The sequence below is a fragment of the Carassius gibelio genome, chromosome A18 (assembly GCF_023724105.1).
Source record: "Carassius gibelio isolate Cgi1373 ecotype wild population from Czech Republic chromosome A18, carGib1.2-hapl.c, whole genome shotgun sequence".
Taxonomy (NCBI): domain Eukaryota; kingdom Metazoa; phylum Chordata; class Actinopteri; order Cypriniformes; family Cyprinidae; genus Carassius; species Carassius gibelio.
In genome coordinates this window covers 9,295,593-9,309,223 of record NC_068388.1, presented here as the reverse complement: position 1 = coordinate 9,309,223, position 13,631 = coordinate 9,295,593, and the positions used below count along the sequence as shown (strand labels likewise).

Genomic DNA, 13,631 nt, shown 5'->3' with positions numbered 1-13,631 from the left:
CTTTTACTTTATCATTGCATCATCCAGATCTGTCTTTTACGTCTTTGACATATCCAGGCTGATCTTTGTTTTGATCGAAAGTTATCTGAACCAATAGAAACTACGTACACTGAAACATCAATATTCCTGAGCCAATCATCTAACGTTACTATCCTGTGGGCGGTGCTTCTACTCCTTTTGGTTTCAGCCGGCTTGGGAAGTCGTGTGACAGGCTTCTGAAGCGGTTAAAAGATTACTATTCGTAAGTTTGATTAAATTTGCATTTGTTTCCAAACGTTATTTGTTATTATTTTACATTATATCTTTGTGATCTATATCACGAGACCATATGAATCCAATTAAATTGTTTCATTGAATGACTGGATTGTCAGCTTAGCCTTGTTTCGAGTTTAGGGGAAGCATGCTAACGTTATTGAAAAATAAATCTGAAAGACTGAATTATCCAGCACTCTTTGAAAGTTACATTGACATAATGACAGGGTGACTGAATACTGAATAATCCAGATAGAGATGTTGATGTGTAAGTCAGCACTAGCTTGCATCATACATGTTGTCAATAAGGGTTTGGCCTGTGTAATGCACTGTTTAATGCAGTGCAGCAAAAATGAGATTCCAGTTTTTCATACATGTGTAGAAACTGTCATGTAATTTAAGTTTTGTATAGTTCTGTATTCTTGGGAATGGGATCTTGCAGATATTATATTCTTATTGTATTAAAGCTTCTTTACCTCCTTTATGATCATAGAACATCATCTATGGCTCTTCATCTCACTTTTTTATGTGCCAAAGCTTTCTTCTATTGTCAGGTGAAGCTCTGTGAGTCCAGGTCTTGGTCTGTTGATTTTTTCTGCTCACTAATCTTGGTGCATTATGTCATATGCCTGATTCTTATGATCCTTCATGAAGCATCGGTAGATGCGTTTTTCTCTGTATTGTTTGGAAGTTATATTCAGGGCTCAAGAAAAATTGATGCATCCTGTCAGCATTTACTTTTGGTTCATGTATTTATTTATTTATTACTGAATAAGCTGCACTGCATTGTCACTACACTTACATTTAGCAGAAGCTCTTATTCAAACATTTAAACAAATTATGCAATACAACAGTTATGATTCATCATAAGGAGTTTGTTCATCATGCATGTGTGTGACTTTGATGGTTGTTCAATTTTGATGTTTAATTATGACTTGTATTAGCCTTAGATGCGTAATTTAGAGTAGGCTATAAATTATAGTAATTTATATGTTAGAAAAAAATAAATAATACTTAAGTAAATATGAGCATTTAATAATAATAAAATAACGAGTTTTATATTATTAGATATATTTATATGCATTTTATATTATTATTATTATTATTATAGATTAAATGTATTCATTTTGCAGAAGCTTTTGTTCAAGCCGACAAATGAAGAACAACAGTGATTAATTTAACATGAAAGGATCACATGCATTTTTAGTTTGTCCATGTGTGTGTTTTTTACTTTTGTGATTATTGTCACATTTTTTATGATTTATGTATTCATGAAAATGTCATGATTTCTTGGAAGCATGATTTAGAGTAGGCTGAAGCTTATAAACATCAGTATCTTTATTCAGGAAGTATGTGTTAATATGAATCTGTCATGGAGTTCAGTTGTTGTGGTTTTGGAAAGAAAATGAAACTGAATTTGTTGAAATTCTGGTTCTCGGTGTGTAGATATCGAAATAGTTTAGTTGTTTGTCTACGGATGCTGTTTCTGGCATGCATGGCTTGAGTGTTTATGAGTTGACTTTTGGAAAAATATGTCTTAATGTTTTGATTTAGTTGTTATGGGAGAGGTGCTGTAATTACTTCAGGGATGTCTTTTGTTTGCTGCATACTAGCTCCACCTGCTGAAGAGCGTCACAGCGAGGAAGATGCTTTCTCAATGCCAGACCAAGTGTTTGATTTCATGAATTCCAGGAGGTGTTTTTTTATAATTTGATGTGCTGTTGTAATTTACATAGTTGTATTTTACATTTTTGTGTTTACATTCAAATGATCATAGTTTCTTTTTGTCCACATAAAGACATTGAGATTAATTTTCTCTGCTTGTCAGAGAGGATTTTGTCTGTTTGGTGAATTTGCAAGCTTTGCTTCCCCACTAACCAGATTCGTCTCTCGCATGCACCGATATTGATACGGTGATTGTGAGGTGTGCATGATGTTCTTACAGAGTTCTTTAATTGTTGGTGCATTAAGAAGCAGCTGCATGTTTACTGTTTTTGTGAAAGCGGTTTCTGACTCACTGTGTGTTTGTGTATACCCCCAGTCCCCTGAGAAAAACACAACCAGCATGGACTCTTCACTGACTGCTGCACAGATCCGTGAGAAGTTCATCGACTTCTTTCGCCGCCATGATCACCAATACGTCCACTCGTCGTCTACCGTTCCGCTTGATGACCCCACTCTTCTCTTCGCCAATGCGGGGATGAACCAGGTAAGGAGATTTTAAACCTAGTAACAAAAATGGACACAACATAAGAGTGGAGTTGGTAGGAGAACATATTGTTTTTATAGTTCAAGCCCATCTTCCTGAACACCATCGACCCGTCCCACCCTATGGCCAGACTTCGTCGTGCTGCAAACACTCAGAAATGCATCCGTGCCGGCGGCAAACACAACGACCTCGATGATGTGGGCAAAGACGTGTACCATCATACTTTCTTCGAGATGTTGGGCTCTTGGTCCTTTGGAGATTATTTCAAAGTAAGAGATGGATAGAATCATGCTCTTTTTATGTTGTCGTTGTATGATTCGTTTTTTTTCTGTATGAATGGAAAAACTAATTTTGTCCTTTTCTATTTGAATCCCTCTTTTTCTCTCATGCTCTGTCTCACTCTGTCTCTAGCACCTGGCCTGCAAGATGGCCCTGGAGCTGCTGACGCAAGAGTTTGGCATACCTATTGGCCGACTCTATGTGACTTATTTTGGTGGTCATGCTGAAGCAGGCCTGGAGCCTGACCTGGAGTGCAAGCAGATCTGGCTGGACTTGGGGTGAGTACAGAATCTGGACAAGGTGTATTAAGTAATTGATGTGATATTGTCAAAGGTTTCTTCTTTATCTACACTCTGTCTCAGAATGGAGGAGAGCCGTATCCTGCCGGGGAGTATGAAAGATAATTTCTGGGAGATGGGAGACACCGGTCCATGTGGACCCTGCAGCGAGATCCACTATGATCGCATTGGAGGCAGAGATGCCGCCCACCTGGTCAACATGGATGACCCGAATGTGCTTGAAATCTGGAACCTGGTGTTCATTCAGTTTAACAGGTAAACCAAGTACAGCTTACAGTGGGAAACAGTTTACCAAAAGTTTGCACACACTTTTTATGTATTGTTCAAATGGATGCTCAGTAATATATCAGCGTAATATCAGCTATAGGCTTCTTAAAGCTGCAGTAGGTACCTTTTGTAAAAATATATTTTTACATAGTTGTTAAACCTGTCATTATGTCCTGACAATAGAATATGAGACCGATAATCTGTGAAAAAATCAAGCTCCTCCCAGTGGTCCTATTGCCATTTGCAGAAAGTCATCCGCTCCCGGTAAGAAATCAACCAATAAGAGCTGCGGTCCGTAACTTTGTTTGTGTTCAAAATGTAGAAAAATTTATATAATAAGCGAGTACACCATGAATCCGTTTTCCAAACCGTGTTTTTAGCTTGTCCTGAATCACTAGGGTACATCTATAATAAGGGTTTATATTCTGACTATTTTAGATTGCTTCGGGGGTACCGCGGCGGAGTAACCCAGTACCTTTGTGATTCTTCATAGACATAAACAGAGAGAAGTAGTTCCGGCTACAATGTTCTTCCGCAAGACTCAAGCAGTTCTGTTTATTAACCGCTAGAGCGTCAAAAGTTCCCTACCGCAGCTTTAAATAATGTCAAAGTTTATTTAATTCTGAAAAACACTAATATATGGTTGATTGATTCAATAAAGGAAAATAAATTATTAATTTAAGAAATAAATACTTTAATTCAGCAGTGACCTATTGCATTGATCAAAAGTGATAAGAAGTATAAATAAATGGTGCTTTAAACTTTCTATTCATCAAAAAGTGAAAAATAGCATCCTTAAAAATATCAAGCATCAACTTTTTTGACATTGATAATAATAACAAATGTTTCTTGAGCACCAAATCACAATGGAATTATTTATGTTAAATCATGTGACACTGAAGACTGGAGAGCTTTGCCATCACAGGAATAAATTACATTTGAAAATTTGTAATAATATTTCACAAAATGACTGTTTTTCACGAATTTGATCGAATAATGGCAACCTTTGATGAGCATAAGACACTTCAAAAATATAATATATATATTTTGTATATTAGTTATTGGCTAGAATTTTAACATTGGTCCTCTACTACCATCTCTAATTTTTTAAACAAGGATTTTACAAGCATGAACACATTGTTTTAAATGCATATGGCCTCTCTATGCAGAGAGTCGGAGACTGTGCTAAAGCCTCTGCCCAAGAAGAGCATTGACACAGGGATGGGACTGGAGCGCTTGGTCTCTGTACTGCAAAACAAGATGTCCAACTACGACACAGACTTGTTCATCCCTTATTTTGAAGCCATTCAGAAGGTAACATCATAGAAAAGCATAGATAAATTCTGTTATGTACACAACTACAAAGAATTTTCTTGGTTTTCAGGGCACAGGTGCCAGGGCATACACAGGAAAGGTTGGCGCAGAAGACACCGATGGTATTGACATGGCATACCGTGTCCTGGCTGATCACGCCCGCACCATTACCATTGCCTTGTCTGATGGTGGCAGGCCTGACAACACGGGCAGGGGGTGAGAAGATTGTATTATTATTTGCTGAGTAATTGACACGTAGTCAATGTATGTGTATGTGACCCTGTTTTTGTGTTGCAGCTATGTGCTGAGGAGGATTCTGCGTCGTGCTGTGAGATACTCTCACGAGAAGCTGGGTGCACAGAAGGGCTTCTTTGCCTCTTTAGTAGATGTGGTGGTTGAGTCTCTGGTAAGACCTCTACCTCTCAGACACTCTATTATTTCCTCCTGATTTAATGTGCACAAGGATTCCTTGTGTGCAGCTGTGACAGTGATTCAGACTGAAGTCAGTTCAGTCAGTTGCTGAAAAATGGAAATGCTCTTTAATTAGATACATCTCTCTGATGGCCATTTAATGGTTCATTGCTCTCCACAGGGTGATGCTTTCCCAGAGCTGCGGAAGGATCCTGATATGGTAAAAGACATCATCAATGAGGAGGAGGCACAGTTCCTCAAGACTCTTAGCAGGGGACGCCGCATCCTGGACCGCAAGATCCAGAGTCTTGGAGACAGCAAGACTATCCCAGGTGAAGCACAGAACCATAACATGGTTTTTGTAACATGTATTTGAAAATAAAACACTTGCCATCCATTTTTCAAAATTAATAATGAGAATTGTTATTAAATCTAAGGGAAGCTATAAGGTCTCTCTGAGTTCTTTTCTTTTTTTTCTATGGTTTAACATTTGGAAGCAAAGATAAAACTTTAAGAAATTTGCATAATACATCAATAAATTAAGATAAGGTCACATTAATATTAGTATTTTGTAGGGCTGCACGATATTGGGAAAAAATGACATTGCGATATTTTATTTTTCTGCGATTATATATTGTGATATGAAATCTAATAACATTTTCTCTTACAAAAAAAAATGGGGTGAGCACACTTCCATTCTCATTTTAAATGATTTAAACATCGATACCATCGTGTCAATTGATTAATATGCGCAAGGGAGAGAGAGCGAGACAGCACTTGTGTTGTTTGAAGACGTCTCTCTCCCTCTTCCTCTCTCTGTCTCTGCCTCTCTCTCTGTCTCTCTCTCCCTCTTCCTTTCTCTATCTCTAGCTCTCGCGCGCTCATGCGCTCTCTCTATCTCTCTCGCGCTCTCTCTCTCTCTCTCTCTCTCGTGTGCCCCCCCCCCAAAAAAAAAAAAATGTCTTTTTTTTTTTGTGTAGGTGACACAGCTTGGCTTCTGTATGACACTTACGGTTTTCCACTGGACCTCACGGCCCTGATCGCTGAAGAAAGAGGAATGGGAGTGGACCTGCAGGCCTTTGAGGATGAGAAGAAAGCTGCTCAGGTTTAAATAAGCTCATTCCTTCATATGGTCCAATTTCAGTTTATTACAGAATAATTTGACGGTTATTAAAGCATTTAATGCTACCAGAATTCAGTGTCACCGATATCAGTGTTTAAAAACACTGATTTAATAGCACTGTTAAATGTAATCTAAGATGACTGTTTAATTAATTAATAACAGTTAAAATAGGCAGAAGTGATCATGCACAATTAAAAATCCTGTATAACCAATATATCCAATAATAACTGATTTTATTGTGATTATTTTAGTGTGAATAAGTCTATTTAAAAATGTCTGTCCACACAGTTGAAGTCTCAGGGCAAAGGCTCTGGGGACGAGGAGCACATCATGCTGGACATCTACGCCATTGAAGAGCTCAGAAACAAAGGTGTCGCTGCTACTGATGACAGCCCCAAGTACAAGTACACTTCAGATGATAACGGCAACTATGGTACCAATTACACCTTTGCTATATCTCTTGATATTTACGGTTTGTTTATGCAAAGGTTTTCATGCTTGTGACATCGTGTGTCCCTCTCAGAGTTTGAACAGCCAGTGGGCACAGTGCTGGCTCTCAGGAGGGAGCGTACATTTGTTGATGAGGTGACCACAGGTCAAGAGTGTGGAGTGCTGCTCGACAAAACCTCTTTCTACGCCGAGCAGGGTGGCCAGAGCTTCGATGAAGGCTACATGCTCCGGGAAAATGACTCTGCTGATGATGTAAGAAACTGAGAGTGCTTGTACACAGAAGCTGAACTGCCTGGTTTAGTTATGCGGCATGTTGTTGTCATGTTTTATTTTGCTGCTTTAGAGGATGGAGTTCACTGTGAAGAACACTCAGGTGCGTGGAGGATACGTACTGCATATTGGGACAGTATACGGCACACTGAAGGTTGGAGACCGCCTAACTCTGCATGTGGACGAGGTATGTTACAATTTGAGTTATTTTACCTTATGTCTACAAGGAAAATAAAACTGAATGGCATTAAGAAAGTTGCATCTGGTTCAAAATGAGAGAAGATTTCACTACATAAGATGCAACATAATTCCCCTCTTCTTCTCGCTCTCAGGCTCGTCGTAGGCCCATCATGAGTAACCACACCGCCACACACATCCTTAACTTTGCCTTGCGTTCAGTGCTGGGAGAGGCAGATCAGCGGGGCTCTTTGGTTGCTCCAGACAGACTGCGCTTTGACTTCACAGCCAAAGGAGCCATGACCACGGATGAAGTGCGGCGCACAGAAGAGAACGCCTCAACCATGATCCGTGACGCCAAGGTCAGGACCGTTTCCACAGACTTGCACTTTTCCATCAGACACTTTGTATTCTTATTGCTTGAAACTTTCTTGACAACTCTCTTATTCACAGTGAAGATATTTTGAAAACAGAACAATAAAGCTCTTTTTCAGTAAGTTAGTTGAATACAGATAAATAGCTTACATGTTATTGAGAACACTTTTATATTCTTTCAAGCTGAGATGCTCTGGATATTTTTTTCTTCAGCCGGTTTATGCCCTGGATGCCCCCCTTGCAGCAGCTAAAGCCATCCAGGGTCTGCGGGCAGTGTTCGATGAGACATACCCTGATCCTGTTCGAGTGGTGTCTATTGGCGTCCCAGTGGAGGAGCTGCTGGCTGATCCCAACAGTCCTGCAGGCTCACTCACCTCCATCGAGTTCTGCGGTGGAACGTATGACCATCAGATTTGAATATAATAAACGTTTAATATTTCAGAAGTTGGATCTCTGGGCTCTAACAGCACATCAAGTTTTATTGTGAATTTGAACAAAAATATAGACTTTCTATGAATATTCAGAATTTTGTCCTGTCTCTATGCTTAATGAATATGTATATCTATTTTATTGCTAAAAAAAATCAGAGTTGCACTAACAATGTTAGCGCGTGTCTGTATGTCTGTGCATCTGTAAGGAAAAAAGAGCAGGAGAAATAGAGAATGTGTTTCCATACATCGTAAAAAGTAATTTTGTGGCAAAAACAATGAAACAATTAGTCGTTTTTATCCTGTTGTTTACTGTATTTATTTGCTTGGCCAGTGTCGTTGTGGGTTTTGGTTATTTTGCTGTTTTAGGCTGTAATAACTTAACTTGCAAAATAAATGTTTAATGGCACAACGTAAAAAAAAATGTAAAAATAAAAATATTTTGCAAGTTAAGATAGTGTGCGGGAGTTCCTTATATGTTGACACGAGTCTTATTTTTCTACGCACCTATTACTTACAGGTGTGCGATGGAGTTCATTCACTAGGCTGTAATAACTGAAATGATGTGATATGGACATGTAATGTGGTCAAGACCTGCCTGGAACTACGTTCACCGTGTATTTCCTTGAAAATAATTGCACACCTTAGAACGTTCATCAGCCAATCAGATTCAAACATTCAACAGCCCCATAGCCTCTGAATTATTAATAGTTTATGGAAAATTTAGATTACTTATGTTTTTTTGTTGATGTTTTAAGAAATAAATATTTTCCTCAGCCCTAATGAGTTTTATGTTTTATATTTTTTACCTATAGGCACTTGAAGAACTCTGGTCATGCTGCACCATTTGTGATCGTATCAGAGGAAGCGATCGCTAAAGGAATCAGGAGGATCGTGGCAGTGACTGGAGCAGAGGCTCAGAAGGTTGGAGGAGACAGATACATTATTCTTCTGAGCCAGTTTTATTCAACAAATCAATCACGAAGACTCCCAAATAATGTACTTTTTATTGTGAGAGTTAATGTTATTATTGACTGATTATATATGTACACATACACTTTCAGAAAAGTGTTGTTGTTGTTTTTAAAGCTGCAAATTATTGGTGGGTAAATAATTTAGGAAGCAGAATTATGTTGCTAGATTCCCATTTCTAATTGTTGTTGACAGATTGATGTTTGTGTTGTCAGGCCCAGAGGAAAGCTGACGCACTGAAGCTGGAACTAGATGCCATGGCAGTAAAAGTGAAAGCTCAGACCTCACCAAATAAAGATATTCAGAAGGAGATTGCTGATATGACAGAGGTGAGCTCAATGACACATTCTGCTCTTGCCCGTCTAGAATCAGTGGTGTGTCTGATTTTACCCTTCAAAGTGTAACTGAATCGTTGTATGCATATATATTCAGTCCCTGGGTACTGCAGTCATCTCTCAGTGGCGGAAGGATGAGATGAGGGATTCCCTGAAAGGTCTTAAGAAGATCATGGATGACCTGGACCGTGCCAGCAAGGCTGATGTACAGAAAAGGGTAAAAGAAGTTGATTCAGATGTTGGGATAGTTATAGGGTTCAAATGATTAATCGACGTTATCGACAACAAAAAATTGTCGACAAACATTTTTGTGGTCGAGTAGTTGTTTGATCTCATATTACCTAATGGAAGAGCCTGCAATAATACTGTTTGACCAGTGTGGTGCTGTAGCGCAAGACTGTAATGCAGACTCCCTGAATGTTATTCAAGAGATAAAGACATAACATTTCAGTTTAGAGTAAACGCAGCCAAACCTGAAGCTGATGAGCAGTGTTTGGATGAACATGTAAATATATGCTGCGCCTTTAACACTCAGTAACGAAAAAAAAAAAAAAAAAGTAATTGACAGCGGTGAGAAAGCAGCAAATAAGAAAGCATCTGATTACAGCAATGTGGATTTTTGCAGGAGCTCTGCAGTTCAGTACTCCAGTAAAGTCACTTCACGTTACGTTTATTTATGCTAAACAGTACTTTATGCAATAAATAGCCTTAAATCAAACAGCTTTACCGTATTAAACATGAAAGACCAGAGCTTTCAGTTAGAATTACTACTTTATTTTCTGTTCTGGAAAGGCAAAGACCAACTGTCAACATGTGGTTTTAATTTTAGGTCCTGGAAAAGACAAAGGAGATCATCGAAAGTAACCCCAACCAACCTCTGATTGTGATGGAGATGGAGACTGGAGCATCTGCAAAGGTAACCCTCTCATTGTCTTTTCAAATTACGATTATATACTTGAACTGATTTGAATTTTGTAATTATGTACAGTGAGAGTCTTAAAGGTTTTTAAAATGCTTTTTTTCCTGCTTAAAATGTTTCCTGAGGTGTACTTATATTGTTAGTTTGATTTTTACATTTAAAATTTAGAAATAAAAGGCATTTTTATATCCAGATTTTAATTCTCTGGGTTGAATGCTGTGTTTGAAGGGGTGTGTCTGCTGTGAGACTCTGTAAACGACAACTGTTGTAATTGGCTGATATCTTTGCATTCAAAATGCGCATGTGGAACCCCTCTCAAATACTTTTACTATGAATCGTGGAAGTGTTGATTATAGCATTATTTTTTTTTTTTATCTTTTCCCATCACATGAAAGGTTGCAGTGATGAGCATTGAGTAGAGAAGAGTCTGTTTATCACGTGAATGCAGTGATCTCGTCATTGCAACGCATTTTCTCTCACAAAATGCTTTCACCACAACTAACCGCAAACACAATATTGACATGAATACAGTAGCTAAGAGCTTCGTTGTGCAGCATAACAGCATCATTCATTATAATGACAGTTTGGGCAAGAGTGCAGATATACTCGCGATGTGTGATTTGACTGCTCCGAACAAAATAAAGGGAGCGTTCTTTGATCGCTCACTGTAGTTTAATCACAATTTAAATAACAGATTTGTTTCATGCTACTAAGAGAAACAACGTGAAGTTGATCGTTTAGTCACTGGCTTGATTCACTGATGCATAATCAGTATTAAACGATTTAGAAAGTAAGTCTGTGTGAACTTGAATGATTAGCTACACATCAGAAATCACTGATCACAGATCAGGCATTAATGAACACTATATCTCACTGTTTGTGGCGGTGCTGTCGAATCCATATTGTAAAAGTCAGTTTGTAACGCCTTTGCTGACATTCCGACTGAATTAAATGTAAATATTTGGGCGGGCAAGGCAGAGAAAGGGGGGGTAACCTTCCCCCTTATGACGACATAAGGGGAACATTCCAGATCGGCCCGTCTGAGCTCTCATTTTCTCAAAGGCAGAGCAGGACACCCAGGGCTTGGTTTACACCTATCGAAATTTCTTGCCACTGGGGGACCATAAACAGGCTAGGGAAACTCATATTAATGTTAAAAAACCTCATAAAGTGAAATTGTCATGCCATGGGTCCTTTAATGATTTGTCCATGTGTCCACAGGCTTTGAATGAGTCTCTGAAGTTGCTGAAGACAAATTCACCACAGACTGCTGCTATGCTTTTTGCTGTGGACAACGATGTGGGGAAAATTATCTGCTTGTGCCAAGTGCCTCAGGTAAACATATTAGGGAGAGTACTTTATTCTTGAAGATGGATGGGGACTGTCTTAAAATATAAGACTTTAAAGCATAAGATTTTCTTATTGTGAAATAAATTTATACTTTTAATATACAAGGACTAAGTTAACAGACATTATGTTCAGTAACCTGCCTTTCCTCTGAAATAATTTTGATATACAGCCAACCTCTAGAAGTAAAATGTGTTTCAGATGCCACATTTTGTTCATTTTAACATTTAAAGCTGGTTAAATATTACTTTGACTTGCATGGTACTAGACACAATAATGCAAAATAGCAATTTAAAATCACCAATTTGCTCTGGTTGTGTTTCCAGGATGTTGCAAACCGAGGCCTGAAGGCCAACGAGTGGGTTCAGGAAGTGTGCCCTCTGCTGGACGGTAAAGGAGGTGGTAAAGACATGTCTGCTCAGGCCACGGGTAGAAACACAGATTGCATACAGGAGGCTCTGCAGCTGGCCAGTGAGTTTGCCCGTCTAAAACTGGGTGAAAATTAAGGAGAGAGAGAGAGAGATAGCTGTGAAGGTGAGGTTTAATCTGGAAGGATGTCTTTAGTTTGGTCTTGACCTTCCTCATGTCCTGTTCCAGCTCTGCTTACTGAATTTTCAAACTGGACATTCCAGGCTGGAATATGTAAAAACTGTACAGAAATGTGTCGTTTGTCAATTATGGATAGGAAGGGAAATATATAGCAGCTGTTTTCGGTAGATTGGGGCATTGCAGATGTGTCAACATTTCCATCAAACCAGCCTGACTTTGCATGCTTTCCGAACGGATTATTACATTTAGATTCACAGTATAATGTTGTTCTGCTAACTAAAATCCCCCTTATGGCCATTGTTGTCTTTCTGAGCATATGATGATGATGATAATTGTCATTAACACTATTAGAAGGTGTCTTTTTATAAGATATTCCATTACATTTATAGATTGTCGGTCTGTCTCTTTACCAGGAGGGATGTCATAATTTGTCAACACTTAACCTTTCACTAGCTCTAGCATCTGTTTTGGGAAAACAAGCCATTAATCACCTGTCATATGGAATATTTCTCGTTAATGGTAATAAAACATGGTTTCAAATGCATAAATGTCTTGTCGTTGTTCTGTGAAGTTGTATATAGGAGTCTAATTGTTATCAGAATTGTTATCTGTTGATCAAGATAACAACCATTTGAACATTTTGAATCAACATCATTATAACATACAGTATTGTTCAAAATAATAGCAGTACAATGTGACTAACCAGAATAATCAAGGTTTTTCGTATATTTTTTTATTGCTACGTGGCAAACAAGTTACCAGTAGGTTCAGTAGATTCTCAGAAAACAAATGAGACCCAGCATTCATGATATGCACGCTCTTAAGGCTGTGCAATTGGGCAATTAGTTGAATTAGTTGAAAGGGGTGTGTTCAAAAAAATAGCAGTGTGGCATTCAATCACTGAGGTCATCAATTTTGTGAAGAAACAGGTGTGAATCAGGTGGCCCCTATTTAAGGATGAAGCCAACACTTGTTGAACATGCATTTGAAAGCTGAGGAAAATGGGTCGTTCAAGACATTGTTCAGAAGAACAGCGTACTTTGATTAAAAAGTTGATTAGAGAGGGGAAAACCTATAAAGAGGTGCAAAAAATAATAGGCTGTTCAGCTAAAATGATCTCCAATGCCTTAAAATGGAGAGCAAAACCAGAGAGACGTGGAAGAAAACGGAAGACAACCATCAAAATGGATAGAAGAATAACCAGAATGGCAAAGGCTCAGCCAATGATCACCTCCAGGATGATCAAAGACAGTCTGGAGTTACCTGTAAGTACTGTGACAGTTAGAAGACGTCTGTGTGGAGCTAATCTATTTTCAAGAATCCCCCGCAAAGTCCCTCTGTTAAAAAAAAGGCATGTGCAGAAGAGGTTACAATTTGCCAAAGAACACATCAACTGGCCTAAAGAGAAAAGGAGGAACATTTTGTGGACTGATGAGAGTAAAATTGTTCTTTTTGGGTCCAAGGGCCACAGGCAGTTTGTGAGACGACCCCCAAACTCTGAATTCAAGCCACAGTACACAGTGAAGACAGTGAAGCATGGAGGTGCAAGCATCATGATATGTTTCTCCTACTATGGTGTTGGGCCTATTTATCGCATACCAGGGATCATGGATCAGTTTGCATATGTTAAAATACTGGAAGAGGTCATGTTGCCC

General features: G+C 38.7%; 1 protein-coding gene across 1 annotated transcript; it reads left to right on the top strand.

Moving 5' to 3' along the window:
* The first annotated feature begins 143 nt into the window (after positions 1-143).
* On the top strand, positions 144-12,524 carry LOC127934681 (alanine--tRNA ligase, cytoplasmic-like). Its single transcript, XM_052532216.1, has 21 exons — positions 144-241; positions 2,294-2,461; positions 2,542-2,730; positions 2,873-3,018; positions 3,103-3,294; positions 4,476-4,620; positions 4,691-4,836; positions 4,918-5,026; positions 5,213-5,363; positions 6,012-6,136; positions 6,443-6,587; positions 6,678-6,856; positions 6,948-7,061; positions 7,207-7,413; positions 7,640-7,824; positions 8,670-8,778; positions 9,042-9,155; positions 9,259-9,378; positions 9,991-10,077; positions 11,302-11,415; positions 11,754-12,524. The coding sequence occupies exons 2-21, from the start codon at positions 2,318-2,320 to the stop codon at positions 11,931-11,933; spliced, it is 2,901 nt and encodes a 966-aa protein (XP_052388176.1). The 5' UTR covers positions 144-241; positions 2,294-2,317; the 3' UTR covers positions 11,934-12,524.
* Positions 12,525-13,631: the final 1,107 nt, after the last annotated feature.

What these genes read in the sequence shown, in the direction of transcription:
- LOC127934681 (XM_052532216.1), top strand. Translation starts at nt 2,318, where the DNA reads ATGGACTCTTCACTGACTGCTGCACAGATCCGTGAGAAGTTCATCGAC. An exon ending in ATTTTGAAGCCATTCAGAAG is followed by an intron (nt 4,621 to 4,690) that starts GTAACATCATAG and finishes CTTGGTTTTCAG; the next exon opens with GGCACAGGTGCCAGGGCATA. An exon ending in TAACTCTGCATGTGGACGAG is followed by an intron (nt 7,062 to 7,206) that starts GTATGTTACAAT and finishes TCTCGCTCTCAG; the next exon opens with GCTCGTCGTAGGCCCATCAT.